This window comes from Lucilia cuprina, chromosome 4 (assembly GCF_022045245.1).
Source record: "Lucilia cuprina isolate Lc7/37 chromosome 4, ASM2204524v1, whole genome shotgun sequence".
NCBI lineage: Eukaryota > Metazoa > Arthropoda > Insecta > Diptera > Calliphoridae > Lucilia > Lucilia cuprina.
In genome coordinates this window covers 51,039,703-51,059,061 of record NC_060952.1, presented here as the reverse complement: position 1 = coordinate 51,059,061, position 19,359 = coordinate 51,039,703, and the positions used below count along the sequence as shown (strand labels likewise).

Below are 19,359 nucleotides of genomic sequence, written 5' to 3'. Positions count from 1 at the left end.
TAAAAAATTTTTTTACGAAAAACAAAATATACGACTTGCCAATATTCAAAAATTCTGAAAAATCAGAATGTCGTACTTCGATTACTGTTTGGTAATTGAACTTAATACAGAAATAGAACGATTTATTTTAAAAAATATAAGATAAAATTTTCATTAAAGGATACAAAATTTATGTTTTTATGCATTTATTAAAAAAACAAGTAAGAGAGTTATATTCAGCTGTGACGAATCTTATATACCCTTCACCATAGTGTATTTTAAACATCTTATGCCCGTAATTTCAACAAATAGGTATCTATCAGTGCATAGTTACCTTTGGTGTAAAAATATTTGGTAATTTTAATCCATAGGTACTGATTTGAAATACATGCCAACTTACACCTTTGGTAAAGTTACCTACTAGTTATTTTACACTTTAGATATCTATTTGTTGATATTACGAACATTAGTTTTATAAATTTTAAATTTTTCCACGACTACATTATTATTACACCGAAAGCTAAACAAAATTAACAACAACAACAACGCTAAACAAAATACACAAGGCATCTAAACATATATAACGAAAACACAGAAAAACAAAAACAAAATAAACAACACAATAAAATGAACCTACATCCAAATCTACGAACAGAATTCAGAAAAACCAAATACACAACTCCATGACGCCAACAGCATCCAAACATACAAAACAAAATACACAGCTGAATAAAACCAAATACATCTACACACACGTGTACATCTTTTTCCAATTCACATTGTTGTTGCTTTTTTAACATAGCATGAAAAAAATATGAAATTTTTTTATGAAATTTTCAGAGGTTGTCTCGGATTTTTGCTCATATCTCCGTTATGTACTCACCGATTTTGCTGATTTTAAATAGCGATCTTCTCGAAAGCATGTCTAACAGAATTATTGAAGATTCGGATTTCGCCGATATTTGGGGTCCTCTAAAAACTGATTTCAAGAGACAGACGGACATGGCTTAATCTACGCCGCTATCTATAAGGATCCAGAATATATATGTGTTTCATTGGGCCGGAAAATTATTTTATAGAAATTACAAATGGAATGACAAGGGTATATGTAAGTATACCCTACTTACGAATGTGTAGGGTATAAAAAATTGTATGTGACATTTTTAAACCATTATTCTACTTGGTCAAATTACTCTAACTACAATATCCCTGCGGAGGTCTGAATTTTAAAAATGTTGATATTTGTTGAACTTTTAATATTAAATTTTACTTATTTCAGCATTATGTTATTTGTTCATAAACAAAAAAAAGTGGCGTATGGTCCCCCTTCTACCCTAATGTGTGTTTAAGTGATTTTCTAAAGGGACCCTGTATGAGACCGACCGCACCCGTGTTATGAACCGATTGTGAAAAAATATTGAAATAGATTTTTTTGTATACAAAACTGATATTTCTTCCAAATAGCTTTATTTGGTGAGTAATGTGCGTTTAAAAGATTTTCGTAAAAGGACTTTGTCAAAAGGACTTTTCATAATGAATATTGTGAATCTAAGTGATTTTCTGGACCCAGTATAAGAGCTATGACCAAATATGGACCGATAGTAAAACAATTTTATAGTGTAATTTATGTATATAAGAGCAATATTTTTGATAAATCTGTGGATATCAAGATTTGGTTATGAGTTATGTGCATTTTTTCTGATTTTCGGGAGGGAACCTTGTATGGGCGCTATGACCAAGGATGAAAAAATTTTGAAATAACATTTATGTGTACAAAAATAGTATTTATGCCAAATATTTTATGGAAATGAGTTATGTACCTTCAAGTGTTTTTCTAAATGGGACCTGGTATGGGAGCTATGATCAATTATGGACTGATCAGAAGAAAATTTCACAATATTATTTTCTGTATATGAGCAATACTTGTGCCATTACATTCAAAAATATGTTCATTTAAACCTGTATCCTTTAATTTCATATTTTTCATATTTTAGTATTAAATATGACAGAACATATTTAAGTCTAATATTTTCCTATTTTATTATTTATTTGTTTGCTTATCCTTATAATTGAGGTCCTATTATGCTTAAATTTTCAGAAATTTATAACTATTTTTTACCTAAATTTAGTCCTTAATGTTAATAGGTAGACAGTTCGTAATTTTTTACTTTGGAATTAAATATGACAGAACATATTTAAGTCTTATCTTTTCCTATTTTATTATTTATTTGTTTGCTTATCCTTATAATTGAGGTCCTATTATGCTTAAATTTTCAGAAATTTATAACTATTTTTTACCTAAATTTAGTCCTAAATGTTAATAGGTAGACAGTTCGTAATTTTTTACTTTGGAATACCTGTATCGGAAATGACAAGAATTGGTATATAAGTAAACTTCTCAGATTTTAAGTACCATATTTAATTCAGTCTACAATGAAGATTACATTAAAGTACGAAGAGTTGTGTTCCGTTTAATGGAGTGTATCTTCAGAAGGGCCAGAAAGAATTGAAGACATTTCAAATTATATAAAAACTACATATAGTAGAAAAGTAGACAAAACAGGCATATCAAAAATTGAAAACTTTTTAAAACTTTTTGAGGTAAAAAGTAAGTCTGTGGATGGAAATCAAAAGGAATTTCGATTCAAATTTTGTAGTTGGATGGAAACTACTACGGAAATCTCAACTTACAACACATCAGCAGGAGCGCTTTGCAAGTCATACGAAGACTTATGTTCAAGGTCAAAAAAGAGGGTCACACAAAAACTTTTTTCAATCTCAAATGAGGAAATTGCTGATACATTTAACGAAATGCTGAAAAAGGAAAACCAACCTATGGATGCCGTACATATTGCAACTATTCTTCCTAATGCATCACCAAAACGACTTAAGCGAATTGTGGAAAGTATACCAACTCCAACATCACAATCAAATTTTACTGAAAAGGAAGCAATAGCGCTTATGTTGGAACTGGGTCTCAGTCGAAATAAGTACCAAATATTAAGGAAAGCTCTCCATGAAAAAGGACACAATATATTACCATCATACAAGGCGATCCAGGAAAAAAACAAACTATCCTACCATCACCTATTGCTGTTAATGATGTGGAAGCTTGTATTGATATATCATCTTTGCTCGAAAACACAGCATCAAGAATTGTGTCAGACTTTTCAGAAGACCAACTAAGGAAAATTCATAACTGTGATGTTGTCTTAATGTGTAAGTGGGGATGTGACGGTTTATCAGCACTTCCAGAATACAAACAAGCTTGTGGAAATCGGATATTAGCAGACTACAAAATTGTATTTATGTCATCATTAGTGCCATTACGAATTCGTTCATATTCACTTAATATATCATCGTCAAGTATGAGAAATTCATTTGAAGATATATGGATCAATACAACTCCGGGTTCAAAAAATTTTTGTAGACCCATTGGATTTGAATATATGAAGGAGTCAAAGAAAACAACAAAAGATTTAGTGGAATATTTAAAAGATGAAATAAATGCACTGGAGCCCATTTGCATAAAAATAAAGGAATTCTCTATTAACGTATCATATCAGCTAAGCTTAACAATGATTGATGGAAAGGTCAGCAATGCCATAACAGAAACTTCTTCCTTCTGGAGATGCTCAATATGTAATGAGAAAAAGTCGCAATTCTCAAATATAAACAAAAGCAGAAGTAATAATGAAGAAGTATTAATGTCTTTCGGAATTTCACCACTTCATGCCAGAATACGATTTTTGGATTACTTTTTACACATAGCATACGACCTCAAATATAGAAGTGTGCCAGAGAATCTTACTAAATCAACAAAAAATAATGAAGAAAATAATGAAATTGATTTTGAAATTACTTCAAAAATAACTGGAATCGACAAGGAGTTGCTTCGAAGAGTTAACACTATTTTAATGGCACTGAATAGTAAACATAAAATTAATGGAAATCGATTTGGGGAATATACATCTGAAATTTCTAAATTACTTGTATCTCTGTATCCATGGAGGGAACTAACACCAACAGTACACAAAGTATTGTGTCATGGTCAAATAATAATTGAATCGAATATTCTTCCACTTGGAGAGTTAACAGAAGAAGCCCAGGAAGCGAGGAATCGAGATTTTAAGCATGTTCAACTTTTCAGCTCAAGAAAATGCTCCAGGCAATCACAGAATGAAGATATTTTTAATAGTTTACTTCTATCTTCTGATCTTGTTCTTTCAACTATGCGAAAAAGATGGATTTGTTATGAAACTCTATCATCTTAAAACGAGGAAGATTTAAAGGACTTATATTACCTTCTGGATATGTATACCGATATGACAGATTAATTTATAGAAAATAAGTAGTGTTAGGAATTAACTATATAAGTAGGTTGTAAGAATTAATTGTATTATGTGGGCGGGAAAGGTGGGCGGGAAAGGTGGTTTGTGGGGTGATTTAGGTGTTGTTGTGCGTGGCTCATAATAAAATTATATTTTTTTATTGTATATACTCTAGTGAGTAGAAGTTGGTTAAAATACATTCTAGAAGATCTTCCCTTATTTTCGTTTATTTAAATAAAAATAATATAACAAAGAATTAAAAGCATAATAAACAATTTGCGAAGTTTTCAATATATAGAAGTATGCCTAGTACAAGCCGTAGAAGCATAAAAAATACTATAATAATTTGTGGACAGTGCAAATTAGAAGTTAAAGAAGAAAAAGAGAATAGCATAGAATGTGATAAATGTGGAAAAATTTTTCATGTAATATGCACAAAGTTAGATAAACGTCAGTATGAACAATTGTTGAAAAAACAAGAAGAAGAATACGTTTGTCATAAATGTGTTAATGTTGACAATAGCAGTACAGTTGGAGAAGAACTGCAAGTGATCAAAACACAACTCAAAAAACTTGATCAGCTGTATAATTGCAAACACTATGAACTTTATGTCATCAAAATTTGATGAAATTTTAAAAAGTCTAAATGAAAATAAAAAAAAGATACAATTAATTGAAAAAGAAAACTATAAGCTTAAAAATGAAATTATTACATTGAAGAATTCGGTAAAAATGTTGAATGATCAACGCGTAAAAAATGATTGTCTTATAAGCGGTGTAAAGGCGGAAACTGAAATTGGTGCAGCTCAAGCTGTTATTAATTTATCTAAAAATGTTTGTGTGGATTTAGAAGAAGCTAACATAGAAGATGCTTACTTTTTAAAAAAGAAGAATTCTGCTAATCCGAAACAAGCTCTAGTGGTGAAATTCAGTTCCAAAGTGTCAAAAGATAAGCTTATGGCTGCTAAGTCGAAATTTAAAGACAACGAAAGTACAAAAAACGTCTTTGTTAACGACTATTTAAGCAAAGAATCTCTTGAGCTTTTCAATTATGCAAAAACTTTGAAATCTATTGGGTATCACTCTATCTTCACAACTGGAGGGAGAATTTATGCAAGAAAAGTAGCATTTGGAAGGGGCAAAGTCATTAAGTGTGAAGAAGATGTTGATAATATACTTTTAGAAGCCACAACAAAAAATATAAGAATGTCAAAATCAAAACGTCAACAAGAAGTTCCAGATGAAGATTCTAATTGTTCTGATGAAGAAGCACAATCTCAATTTATGTCGCCAGTCTAAATTATGTATCTTATCTTATTTTTGTTTTATAACTAATCTTTTCTATGATTTCACAAACAAATTATTTCTCGAATATAGAATCTTTTGATAATTATATAAAAAAATTAAATTTGAATACCTTTAATATTATTTCTATAAACATAAGAAGCATTTCATCCATTGGCAAGTTTTTGAAGTTTAAAGAATTAATAGCACAGTTTGAAATTTTACCCAATATTATTGCTGTTCAGGAAACTTGGTTTCATTCAAATCTTAAACAAATATACAATATTCCTGGATACAATTCAATTCATTGTTGTAGATCTGATGGCTACGGTGGAAGTTCTCTTTATATAAAAGAAAACCTTCAATATGTTGTTGACTACTGTGAAAGTAAGCAGTTTATTGAAGCTATTCAAATATCTTTGCAATGCATTAAAATAAATGGAAAATCACTAAAAATTTGCACATTTTATAGGTCACAAAAATGTGACATAAATGCATATTATCTATTTATTGAAAATATGTTAAACATTAACCCTCGTTCACCTGTCATTATAATTGGAGACGCAAATATTGATCTGTTAGATGATACCTTGTCAGCTGATCTTTTAAATACTCTATTACATTATGATATCCAAAATTGTCATACAATGGTTACGCGTCCAACTAGTGGCAAATCGATTGATCATCTATATAGTAATATATTAAGCAATCTTGTTATTAATTCTATAAAATGTGATATGACTGATCACATTTTGCTCTCATGTCAAATAAAGAGTAATACTAATAAATCGGAATCTGAATATACTGAAAAACGATACTATATATGTGACTACAATTTTTTTCAAGTACATCTTTAAGATCAAATAAATTTAATGCAACACACAGGAAATCCGTCTGATGATTCATCGCAGTTATCGAACATAATTTCGAATAGTATAAAGTTATCTACAATTGAAAATATCGAAAGAACTGAAATAAAACAACATATATACTCCCTGGATAAATGAAAATCTTCGTTCCCTTATTATGTTGAAGAAAAAACTTTTGAAATCAAGAAGAAAGAAGGGAGATGTAAATAGTGAAAATAAATTAAAACGTTTGAGCAAAGTTATAAAAATTGCTAGTAAAATATGCATGAATAATTATTACCAAGCTAATCTTGTGAATCTTCAAAATAACCCTAAGAAATGCTGGTCATTTTTAAATGAAAATTTAGGAAGAAGTGTGAAGCAAAACTTACAACTAAAGAATGACAATGGGGATGTTATAACGGATGATAGACAAAAATGTAGTATGTTTAATAAGTATTTTCTTGAAATACCAGAAACTTTAAATAGTAAAATAATAAAATCTTCAGGTGATTCTTGTAACAACTTATATACCCTGCGTCAATGTAATGATCACTTTTCCTTTAGATTCGCAAACAATGAAGAACTATTAGAAATAATTTCAAATCTGGATTTGAAAAAGAGCCCTGGCTACGATGGTATAACGTGTAAAGCGCTTTTGACGTGCAAACACCTAATAATATTAAACTTGGTGAATATTTTTAATGATATCATCAGTTCATCAATTTATCCAGCTAATTTGAAAATTGCAAAGATAACGCCAGTTCCAAAAGATAATAAAGCATGTACAGTAGAAAAGTTCAGACCTATAGCGCTGTTGCCTATAATTGATAAAGTTTTTGAAAAAGTTTTACATAATCAATTAACAACGCACAGTGGTATAGGAAAAAAAAGAGGGAAATAATTCGGTAACTTCTAAACGGTTAATCCGATTTTAATGAAATTTGGTATGCACAAAGAGGAGGTGTTGTCGAGTTTAGGTTTTGAATTTGGACCTTATAGGCCAACCAGGGGCCCGGCGGGGGGTCCTCAAATTAGGACACCTCGGCTATGTTAAATTTTTAAAACGATCCTATTTCTTCATTTGAGTTCCGATTTAAAAAAAAAATCGTATATAGAATCTGCTCATCGAGCACTATAAAAAATGTCGTCATAGCAGTAAATTATCTCTTATAGTTTAGGAGATATTCGCATTTGAAAATTAAAATTTTAAAATTTTTACCGTTCTTACTTTAGTTTTTTGATAATAGCGGGTCCAAATATTCCCGATTTTCGCCATTTCTTTTTTTATTCGCTTAACAACAAGTTTATATATCAAGCAGTGAAAGAATTATGTAAAAATCATGACTGAGTCCAAAGTTATAGGCATTTTAATTTAAAAAATTAAAAAAAAGGCGATTTTTTGCCATTTTTTTTGGGAAAAAAGTATCTTTTTCTTTTTAAGTTATCTAAAAAGTTTCTAAGAAGATGTATATAGAATTTATACTTTTTGAAAAGCTGACTTTACATAAAATACGATAAATGAAACAAAACCTAAAAATTTTTGATACCGAGGGGACCAGGTCCATCCAAAAAACCCTATTTTTTATAGAAAATTCAATTTTGAGCAAAAATTCTCAAATCGCATAGTCGATATCAAATTATAGTGACCTGTTTTATATGACCCAATATGTTCTTAATCATTTTGTAACGGGTTTCGATAACCCCGCCCCTGGTATGGATATAATAGGCAAAAAACCAAAAAATCCCATTTTTGGGATTTTTTAAAACTTTTTTGGGAATTCCGGGATTTCTAATAAGAAAATTCGAACTTTTTATTTAATTTTAGATTTTGAGTAAAAAAATCTACCTAACTGTAAAATTTCATCAAAAAATATTCATAAATAAAATTTTTATTGCAATTTGAAAAATTTGTATCTTCGCAAAAACTGAATAAAAAACATTTTTTAATTTTTTTAAAAAAAGTATTCCGCGAATTTTTTAATTTTAAAATTAAATACAGTTTTGAAAAATAGACAAAATTACCTTTCCATTGATATATAACATGCCTACCTAATGTTTTTTAAGTGACAAATTAATTAGGAAAAACTCAACATCTTTTAGAAAATTTACCTAGCACTATTATTTTCATCCATAACGTTAACTCTTAAATTTGTTACATATATTAAAAAATTTTCAGGTATTATTTTTTAAACTGTAATGATTTTTACCCCTATAGGTCACTTTAATAGGTAGCTTATTAAAGTGACCTATTGAGGAAAAATTCATTACATAAGGATACGTTAGACATATGTGGTGATAAAAAATCAGAATTTTCGAATATTTCCAAGCAAAGATCAATAAATGAGGAAACATTACAATTTGGAATATCCCCCCTACATGCTCGCATACGATTTCTGGAACATTTTCTACATTTAGCATATGATTTAAAGTACAGAAGCATACCGGAAAATGCAAACAAAAGTGCAAATAACAATAAGGAGTTAATGGAAATGAGAGCCAGTGAGAAACGAAGAATTCAAGAGGAATTTAAAAAGCGGATGGGATTAAATATTGATAAACCACTCACAGGATATGGAAGCACAAACGATGGTAATACCGCTAGACGTTTTTTTAAACATTTTGAAACTACTTCCGAAATAACCAGAATTAGTATGGATTTACTGCAAAAGGTCAATATTATTCTAATGGCGATAAATAGCAAGCATAAAGTGAACGCAACAAAATTTGGAGAGTATTCTACAAAAGTTTCTAAATTACTTTTGGAATTATATCCCTGGAAAGAAATGACACCTACAGTTCACAAGATATTATGTCATGGAAAGGTCATCATAGAACATAATATTCTGCCTTTAGGAGAGCTTACAGAAGAACCCCAAGAATCGAGGAATAGAGACTTTAAGCATATTCATCAGTTTAGCTCAAGGAAGTGTTCTAGGCAGTCTCAAAATGAAGATATTTTTAATAATCTGATTCTATCTTCTGATCCTGTTTTATCTACTATAAGGAAACGTTGGATTTGCTACAAAACGTTAGCATTTGAAAATATTCATGAATTTAAAGATTTACTTTATCTTTTAGATATGGACTACTGTGATACCGATTATTTTACAAAATTATATTAATTTATAAAAAAATAAATAAAGACTATTTTTATATAAAATAAATACTTGTTAATTTTTTTTAGGGATAAAGAATAAAAGATTAATCGTAAAAAGTGGCTGTAAAAATTCATAAAAATTTAGGTAGTAAAACATGCCTAAACAAATGTATGGATGAAAATAATAGTACTAGGTAAATTCTCTAAAAGATGTTGAGTTTTCCCTAATTAATTTGTCACTTAAAAAACATTAGGTAGGCATGTTATATATCAATGGAAAGGTAATTTTGTCTATTTTTCAAAACTGTATATAATTTTTGAAAATTAAAAAATTCGCGGAATACTTTTTTAAAAAAAATTAAAAAATGTTTTTTATTCAGTTTTTGCGAAGATACAAATTTTTCAAATTGCAATAAAAATTTTATTTATGAATATTTTTTGATGAAATTTTACAGTTAGGTAGATTTTTTTACTCAAAATCCAAAATTAAATAAAAATTTCAAATTTTCTTATTAGAAATCCCGGAATTCCCAAAAAAGTTTTAAAAAATCCCAAAAATGGGATTTTTTGGTTTTTTGCCTATTATATCCATACCAGGGGCGGGGTTATCGAAACCCGTTACAAAATGATTAAGAACATATTGGGTCATATAAAACAGGTCACTATAATTTGATATCGACTATGCGATTTGAGAATTTTTGCTCAAAATTGAATTTTATATAAAAAATAGGGTTTTTTTGGATGGATCTGGTCCCCTCGGTATCAAAAATTTTTAGGTTTTGTTTCATTTATCGTATTTCATGTAAAGTCAGCTTTTCAAAAATTATAAATTCTATATACATCTTCTTAGAAACTTTTTAGATAACTTAAAAAGAAAAAGATACTTTTTTCCCCAAAAAATGGCAAAAAATCGTCTTTTTTTTAATTTTTTAAATTAAAATGCCTATAACTTTGGACTCAGTCATGATTTTTACATAATTCTTTCACTGCTTGATATATAGACTTGTTGACCCGCTATTATCAAAAAACTAAAGTAAGGACGCTAAAAATTTTAAAATTTTAATTTTCAAATGCGAATATCTCCTAAAGTATAAGAGATAATTTACTGCTACGACGACATTTTTTATAGTGCTCGATGAGAAGATTCTATATACGAAAATCGGAACTCAAATGAAGATATAAGATCGTTTTAAAAATTTAACATAGCCGAGGTGTCCTAATTTGAGGACCCCCCGCCGGGCCCCTGGTTGGCCTATAAGGTCCAAATTCAAAACCTAAACTCGACAACACCTCCTTTTTGTGCATACCAAATTTCATTAAAATCGGATTAACCGTTTAGAAGTTACCGAATTATTTCCCTCTTTTTTTTTCCTATACCACTGTGCGATGGTAGACCGTTCTCAAGTCTACCCTGTGGATGAAAAAGACCACCGTGAGATAAGGCCGACACGGCAGGTGCTCACGTTAAAACTCTCGACAGTCAGTCTGTTATATAGAAACCTGTCTCTATATAAGATTTTTCTACAGAAAAATGAACATTTTTTTTTAATTTTACCACAATATTGTGTGGCAACACTTTTCAATTTGCAATAATAATTTCAAATAGTGGCAACTCCGTTCAAATTGGTTAATTTATTTTCCGAAATACATGTGTGATTCCAATCTTTATCAGCGGCTACGTTTAAGCCGGCTTAGCTTTTGAGCCGAAAGAAGACGGCAGCGGCGCGTCTTCAAAAATATTACCGGCGGCTAGCCGCCGCCTATTTTAGCCGTTACGGCTTGTATCTCTGGTCCCTGGTTCGTAATATCATACTCACTGGCTCCTTTTTATTATTAATAAAAACAAAACAACTTACTCAACAACATCTTAGTAAGCAAAATTTAACTCCCCATTTGTAAGTGAGCCTAGAAGTACTAGTCTAAAGACATCACCGCGTTAAAATAATGAGCTAAAATGCTAATGAAGAAATTGTGAAAATTGGTGTTATTGGTATTTTAACTCATTACCTTTCAATGTATGTTTTTCCTGGGACTCTAATTGTATTTCATATTTTTAAATCTGTAAACGTAATTTTTTTCTTAGAATCTTCCTTTTTCTTTTTTTGTGCTAGACTTAGCACATTTTCTTATAACTTTTTTTTACGTACGGCTCCTATTTTGAAGATAAAATTCAGTAAGTGTGTGTCCATGAGCAACAATAATACCATCCTACCACAACTTATTTTGCTGGTCTTGTTCAATGTAAATTACTAAAGTAGCGACACAAGTTGTTGTACAACAAACGTCTACAAAAACCACAGGCAATTTGTTTTTATTAGAAGTACTGAACTGTCAAAATTTGTTTATCATATGATGATAGTGATATTATTGGTGTGCTCTCCAAAAATATTTTGTTATTTATAAGTGTTTAAGTGATTTTCTGTATGAGACCGACCGCACCCGTGTTATGAACCGATTGTGATAAAATCTTGCAATAGATTTTTTTATACAAAACTAATATTTGTGCCAAATTTTGTACAATAGCTTCATTTGGTAATGTGGACTTTGTATGGGAGCTATGTCCAATTATGAATATAAAGACAAAATTTCAAAATTCTTTATTTATATCATTATTTGATGATGAATATTTTGAATCTATGTGATATTCTGGACCTAGTATAAGAACTATGACCAAATATGGATCGATCGTAAAACAATTTTATAGTGTAATTTATGTATATAGGAGCACTATTTTTGCTTAATGTGTGGATATCAATATTTGGTTATGAGTTATGTGCGTTTTTTCTGATTTTCGGGAGGGAATCCTGTATGGGCGCTATGACCAAGGATGAAAAAATTTTGAAATAACATTTATGTGTACACAAATAGTATTTATGTCAAATATTTTATAGTAATGAGTTATGTGCCTTTAAGTGTTTTTTCTTAAAGGGACCTATGATCAATTATGGACCGATCAGAAGAAATTTTCTGTATATGAGCAATACTTGTACCACAGAAATATTTATATGCATAAGAGCAATACTTATACCAAATTTTATATCGATTTCTTAATTTAATAATGAGTTATGCGCGTTTAAGTGATTTTCATGGTAATATTTCTGTATATAAATTTATAAATTTTATATAGTTAATGTATATAAATTTTATATAGTTAATCTATATATATAAAATTCTAACGTTACTGACTGACTGATTGACTGATTCATCATCGCACAGCCTAAACGGTTAAAGCTAAAGAGCTGAAATTTGGACAGGGGGTTGGTCACCACGAACAAACAAACAAAGAAAACCAACAAAAGAAAAAACATTAGTGTTCCGTGTAGTGTAAAGCAACTACAAAAGTCTGTGTCATTTATAAATTGATACCTTCTTTTTCTACTGTTTAAATCAACATCACCCTCTTCAAAGCAATTTAATACATATTTACTTAACGTTTATACTGTCTATAATCTACACCATTTCCAATTGTATTTCAAACTAGGGTTCTATAGTTGAAACGAAAAGTCGACTTTTCGACTTTTTTCATTTAGTTAAAAGTCGACTTTTCGACTTTTTGCATTTTATGAAAAAGTCGATTTTTCGATTCTTTTCCGTCTTTATCCGACTTTTCGATTTTATCGTCTTTTTCCGACTTTTCGATTTTTTGACTTTTTGACTATTTTTTGCCTTTTTCGAGTTTTTCCGACTATTTTAGGGTTTTTGACTTTTTTCCACTTTTTTAAAATTTTCGACTTTTTTTTGACTTATTTCTACAATTATCGAGTTTTCCAGTTTTCGACTTTTTCGACTTTTCGAATTTTTTCGACTTTTTCCGACTTTTCGACTTTTTTCGACATTCAGACTTTTCGACTTTTATTAACAAAGTCGGCTCTTCGACTTTTTTCACAGACGATAGTCGAGTTATCGAATTTTTTGGAACAAAATAGTCGATTTCGACTTTTCGACTTTTTTCGACAAAAAGTCGATTGTTCGATTATTCGAAAGTCGATTTATAGAACCCTATTTCAAACGTATTTAATGAAATTTTCGTATAAAATATCTGAACTGCAAATGGACATTTTTCAAATACAACTATAATTAGAAAAACAAATATAGTTAGAAAAAATTTTAAATATAATCGGAAATAGTGTAAGGATGTAAAGAAAATTGATATTATTTATTGTTGTAGAGAAAGTTAAATAAAACATGTGATTTGTTTTTTTTTGTCTTTTGGCCGTTACATTTGAATGTTGGATATAAAAACTTAAGTGTATTTTGCGTAAGTAGTTCGTTGGGAGTATTATCTGAATAGATATGTATTTATATGTTTGCATACATATATTTTGACTGATGATAATTTTGTAAATGTCAAAGCATTTGTCTGAATTTGCTAAGTGTTCCGTAAACAAAATACACAAATAAATGTGCGAAATGTAGGCAGGACTATTAGAATAATCCAAAAAAGTAGTCTTATTTAGTAAATAAACAAAAAATGGTTTCTGTTTTATATTAACGCTTGAAATACATTTACATGTTTTAAAATGTTACACAATATGTGTGTAACTCTATTGATGGAGTCTGTTGGACTCTAGTGACCATGGACATGTATCGTTACCAAACTTTACAAGTATCTGTGTGCAATTAACCCTAGGAGTTATGGTCAACAACTCTTACAGATAATTACTTTATTATAAATAATTTTTTTTGAAAATCAAGCCATTAAAACATAATTTTCTACCGTAAATTAATCATTCACCCGAATTGTTAAAACCTCCATATATAATTGATCCTCTTTCGAAAAAGAACCTTATTAACCATATTAATATATTGATATAGTCAAAGAATGTAACACTCCAAGTTGTTCTCTATTAATGGAAATATTGCAATTAATATTATTTTCTTCAGTGTATAAAATATTCATCTCCATGTTAATGTATATACTTGACGAATGAATGTTTGAATATTAATGTAAACCATTGTTTAAATGTGTTTGTGTAAATGTCTTTTTTTTGTTATCGATAAAATTAATGTTTCCCGTCTATCTTATGTGAGAGTGTTTCTTTGGTTAGTTAAAATTCATTTATACAAAAAGTAAACAGAGCAACAATAAAAAGAAGAGCATTTTTGAGCAAAATATAACAAAAAATCTCTAATGACTATTTTCCAGAAAATAAATATGAAATGTATGTGTTAATGTACTCACAAGTGTTGGTTTTACAAATGAGTCCACATATGATATGTATTTTTTGAATTGGTAAGTTTTTACAATTAATTGTATTTTCATTATCAAAAAAACCAATAAACTTTTATGAATAGTCTAAAATCTACAGTTGGTTCGAAAGAGAATGCTTTAAATTAGAGTATATATATATAAATGTTATTGTTGTTTATTTTTTATAGTTTAACTTTTCTGTTTGCATTTCCCCCATTACACTGCTTGGCTATCTTTAAGTCATTAAATTAATTTTATATTGATACGTATACTTAATATGAATTAATTTCATATAAATCATACGCATCATATAACCAATGTTTTATTGGTTTATTTCTTAATAATTTTGTGTGTACATAAAAGTGTATTCCAATTGTATTTGTATTTAGTGGTACTTCGATGTTCTTGTTGAGGTTTTTCTTTTGTGTGTGTGATTGATAGGTGCAATCGCAAAGTGTTTTAATATAATGATGTCAATTGTTAATATGATGATGTTGTAGGTTTTGTATCATATTAAAAAGGAAGAGAATCGAATACTCAGGTGAAAGCAGAGCAATCTAAACAGTATAGTTTTATTTTCGAAATTAAAATTAATGAGTAGTATAAAACGTAGTTCAGTTCTAGTTCAGTTCTACTTTAGTTCTAGTTCAGTTCTAGTTCAGTTCTAGTTTAGTTCTAGTTCAGTTCTAGTTCAGTTCTAGTTCAGTTCTAGTTCTGTTCTAGTTCAGTTCTAGTTCAGTTCTAGTTCAGTTCTAGTTCAGTTCTAGTTCAGTTCTAGTTCAGTTCTAGTTCAGTTCTAGTTCAGTTCTAGTTCAGTTCTAGTTCAGTTCTAGTTCAGTTCTAGTTAAGTTCTAGTTCAGTTCTAGTTCAGTTCTAGTTCAGTTCTAGTTCAGTTCTAGTTCAGTTCTAGTTCAGTTCTAGTTCAGTTCTAGTTCAGTTCTAGTTCAGTTCTAGTTCAGTTCTAGTTCAGTTCTAGTTCAGTTCTAGTTCAGTTCTAGTTCAGTTCTAGTTCAGTTCTAGTTCAGTTCTAGTTCAGTTCTAGTTCAGTTCTAGTTCAGTTCTAGTTCAGTTCTAGTTCAGTTCTAGTTCAGTTAGTTCAGTTCTAGTTCAGTTCTAGTTCAGTTCTAGTTCAGTTCTAGTTCAGTTCTAGTTCAGTTCTAGTTCAGTTCTAGTTCAGTTCTAGTTCAGTTCTAGTTCAGTTCTAGTTCAGTTCTAGTTCAGTTCTAGTTCAGTTCTAGTTCAGTTCTAGTTCAGTTCTAGTTCAGTTCTAGTTCAGTTCTAGTTCAGTTCTAGTTCAGTTCTAGTTCAGTTCTAGTTCAGTTCTAGTTCAGTTCTAGTTCAGTTCTAGTTCAGTTCTAGTTCAGTCTAGTTCAGTTCTAGTATTTACAATAATGATATTTATTTTATACCATTACGATGAGGGTAGCGAAGCACACTGGGTATAGCTAGTGAGTAATGAATTTGTAAAACTTTTTACTCTGAATGAATTCTATTGACATTGACAAGATTTTAATTTGTAAAATTAAAATCTTAAAATTATTAACAAAAAACCTATTTTCCGGGAATATGTACTTTTGTATGGGAGGTATATGAAATTTTTTATTTATTTATTTATTTTATAATAATAGACAAATAGTTAACAATTACATAAATGAATTATTAAACAAAAAATTGTGGACCGATTCTGACGATTTTCCGTAGAGATTAAGTTTTTGTATAAAAACGAATGTGTGGTGATTTTTATGGAATTATCTTGCAATTACATCAGAATGTGTAAAAAATGCTTTTTTCGAGGTTGTTTTTAATTTTGATTCATAGTTTTTCCAGATGTGAACCGATTTTGCTCATTTTCAATACCAAACAACTTAGGAAAATGAAGAACAACTTAGGAAAATGAAGAACATTACATTTGGTTCAGTTCTAATGCTTCGTTTTATCGTGAGAAGACACAGACAGACGGACATAGCTTAATCGTCTCAGATGTATGTATATATGTATGTATGTATGTATGTATGTATGTATGTATGTATGTATGTATGTATGTATGTATGTATGTATGTATGTATGTAGGTAAGTATATATGTATTTGTTGTTTAATAAATCTTTCTACAAAAAATATTCATACATTAATTTGTAATGGCTTTTAAAAATATTCTGTGTATCATTTCATAAAGAGAGCAACTAAATTAAGTTGTTTTTGTTTTGTTGCTGAGAATATTTGTATTGCGTGTGTATAAGTGAGAATAACACAATGACCGCAAGGGCATGTTTGGCCACCATTGATGTAAACGATTTAAAATTTTTTAAGTTTTGTGGGTTTAACCTTTATGCAACATATTACCCCCATATTTATAAAGATATTTATCACTTATTTTAGGTTTATTACACACATTTTCCATACAAAATTTATACAATAAGCCATCAATAACTTTATTAAGCATTTCATCAACTGAAATGCAAAATGGCGTAACAACCAAAACTTTTAAATCGATTTTTTTATTCAAAATTGTCTATTACATCAAAATCAGAGAATGAAAATAACTGGGACACATAACCAAAATGGTTGAATTGTGATTTATTTTTATTTTTTAAATAAATCACTCAGAATAACAGTTATACAAAGACTTTTACTTAAATAGTTTAACCTTTAGTTTAGTTACTTCTGTTTTTGGCTGAGCAATTGATTTTTGTATTGCTATTTTCTCTTGCTTATATGAGAATGGGAGAGTATATTGTTGTTGTTTGCTATGATTTTTGAACAATAGTTTGTATGTATTTTATTTAGTTTTTTGTCTCTCCTGTAAATTTTTCAGAAGTGTTGTTACACCTTTTTGCATTTCAGGTGACAAGAATTCGTTTAATACTAACCCCCCATGGTCAGTGTTAAACGAATTCTCCGCATCGATTTTTTATGCCTCGAAAGTTTTTATATATAATATAGTGAAAATTACTACACAGATAGTTTTTTATGATTTTATTTATGAAGATACAAAAAAAAATACTATAAAAAATGTTGTAAATACATTTACCTAACAATTGAATATGAAAGTTTGAAGAAATTCAGTTTCTATCTATCAGGTTCTGTTCTATCAGATTCTGTCCAAAAATTCCATTCAGGTACATATCTCCATTTCGTTATAAAAACATTTGCCGTGCGATAAAACAAATATTAAACTTATTGCAGTTTTTTAAATATAACAGAAGTACTTACATAGACAAATTTGGAGAATAAAACGTGTTTTTGTAAAAAGTAATTAGTCGTATAAAAAATTGTTGATTATCGTAATTGTTAAGACATTTCTAATGGTAGCTAAAGTCTTGTTTAATTTATTGACAATATTTCGAGCAATGCAGCTTCTTCAAAAGTAGTGAATTTTAGAAATATAGTTTTTCTGACACAAATTAATTTTTTTGAGCTGTTATCCTCTGAATTTTTTTATATATTTCATACCTTCCACCTTTGTGAAAAGGGTATATATAATTTGTCATTCCCTTTGTAATTTGTACAAGATAATTTTCGACCCTATAATGTAAACATATTTTGCATACATTTAGATAGCGGAGTCGATTAGGTCAGTCAATTAAGTTAAAATAAATTTTCTGAAGATATTCAATCATTTTGTCGGACATGCTTTCGAGAAGTTAGAGATATAATTAAAAATCTGAGACAACCTCAGAAAATTTCATCAAAAACAAGTAGGACAGTATAGTCGGGCATGGCCGACCATATGATACCCTACACCATGAGTATATTTTTACAATTTTTACTTTTATAAAATTTTTATTTTTTGTAAAGAAACTTTTATGTTGAATATTACCATAATTGCAAAATATTTAAGCCATTTATTGATAAAAAAACTAAAATTTCTAAATGAGGCTTTACATAGGTCAAATATGGGCCGATCCTCGGTAAATTTGGGAAAAGGATATATTTCTAAATAACAGTTAGTTCTGTTGAGTTTCATTGCGATACAAATGGTTACAAGTCAATTTTAGACGTTTAAGTCATTTTTGAAGGGGGGTTTGTATGGGGGCTAGGGTCAAATATAGGCCGATCCTTACGAAAATCTGCAGTATCATTTATACTTATATAAAACTTATTTGTGCGAATTTTTAAAGAGATAGCAGAATATTTGACGTAATTATAGCATAAAAAGTTCAAATCGGGAGGTACGGTTGTATGGGGGCTAGGTGAAATAATGGACCGATTTCAACCATTTTCAATAGGCTTCCTCCTTGTGCCAAAAAACATGCTTGGTCCAAATTTCATCAAATTATCTTGAAAATTGTGGACAGCCAGCCAGCCGGACAGACGGACGGACGGACGGACGGACGGATGGACGGACGGATGGACGGACATGTCTTAATCGACTCAAAAAATGATTCTGAATCGATCGGTATACTTTAAGGTGGGTATTGGACCAATATTTTTGTATGTTACAAACATCAGCACAAACGTATAATACCCTCCCCACTATAGTGGTGTAGGGTATAAAAAAAGAGCTTATGTGGTTGTTTGTCGTTGGTTTTTTTGTGGGTTTTATTTCGTTTGGGGTTTGTTGTCGAGTTTTGTTATTTGCTAATTGGAAAATATTAAATAAATTGAAATGTTATAAATTAAACATA

General features: G+C 29.5%; 2 protein-coding genes across 4 annotated transcripts in view; one reads left to right on the top strand and one right to left on the bottom strand.

The window, feature by feature from the left end:
* Positions 1-19,359, bottom strand: part of LOC111681668 (tubulin polyglutamylase TTLL5) — a 261,613-nt gene that overhangs the window by 99,259 nt on the left and 142,995 nt on the right. The window lies entirely within an intron of this gene.
* On the top strand, positions 5,008-6,374 carry LOC124419429. Of its 2 annotated transcripts, none has more exons than XM_046948837.1 (2): positions 5,008-5,259; positions 5,341-6,374. In XM_046948837.1, the coding sequence occupies exons 1-2, from the start codon at positions 5,043-5,045 to the stop codon at positions 5,607-5,609; spliced, it is 486 nt and encodes a 161-aa protein (XP_046804793.1). In that variant the 5' UTR covers positions 5,008-5,042; the 3' UTR covers positions 5,610-6,374. The 2 variants fall into 2 exon arrangements, with proteins under 2 accessions (XP_046804793.1, XP_046804794.1); XM_046948838.1 differs by having other exon boundaries at positions 5,336-5,469.

What these genes read in the sequence shown, in the direction of transcription:
- LOC124419429 (XM_046948837.1), top strand. Translation starts at nt 5,043, where the DNA reads ATGTTGAATGATCAACGCGTAAAAAATGATTGTCTTATAAGCGGTGTA. An exon ending in CAGTTCCAAAGTGTCAAAAG is followed by an intron (nt 5,260 to 5,340) that starts ATAAGCTTATGG and finishes ATTTAAGCAAAG; the next exon opens with AATCTCTTGAGCTTTTCAAT.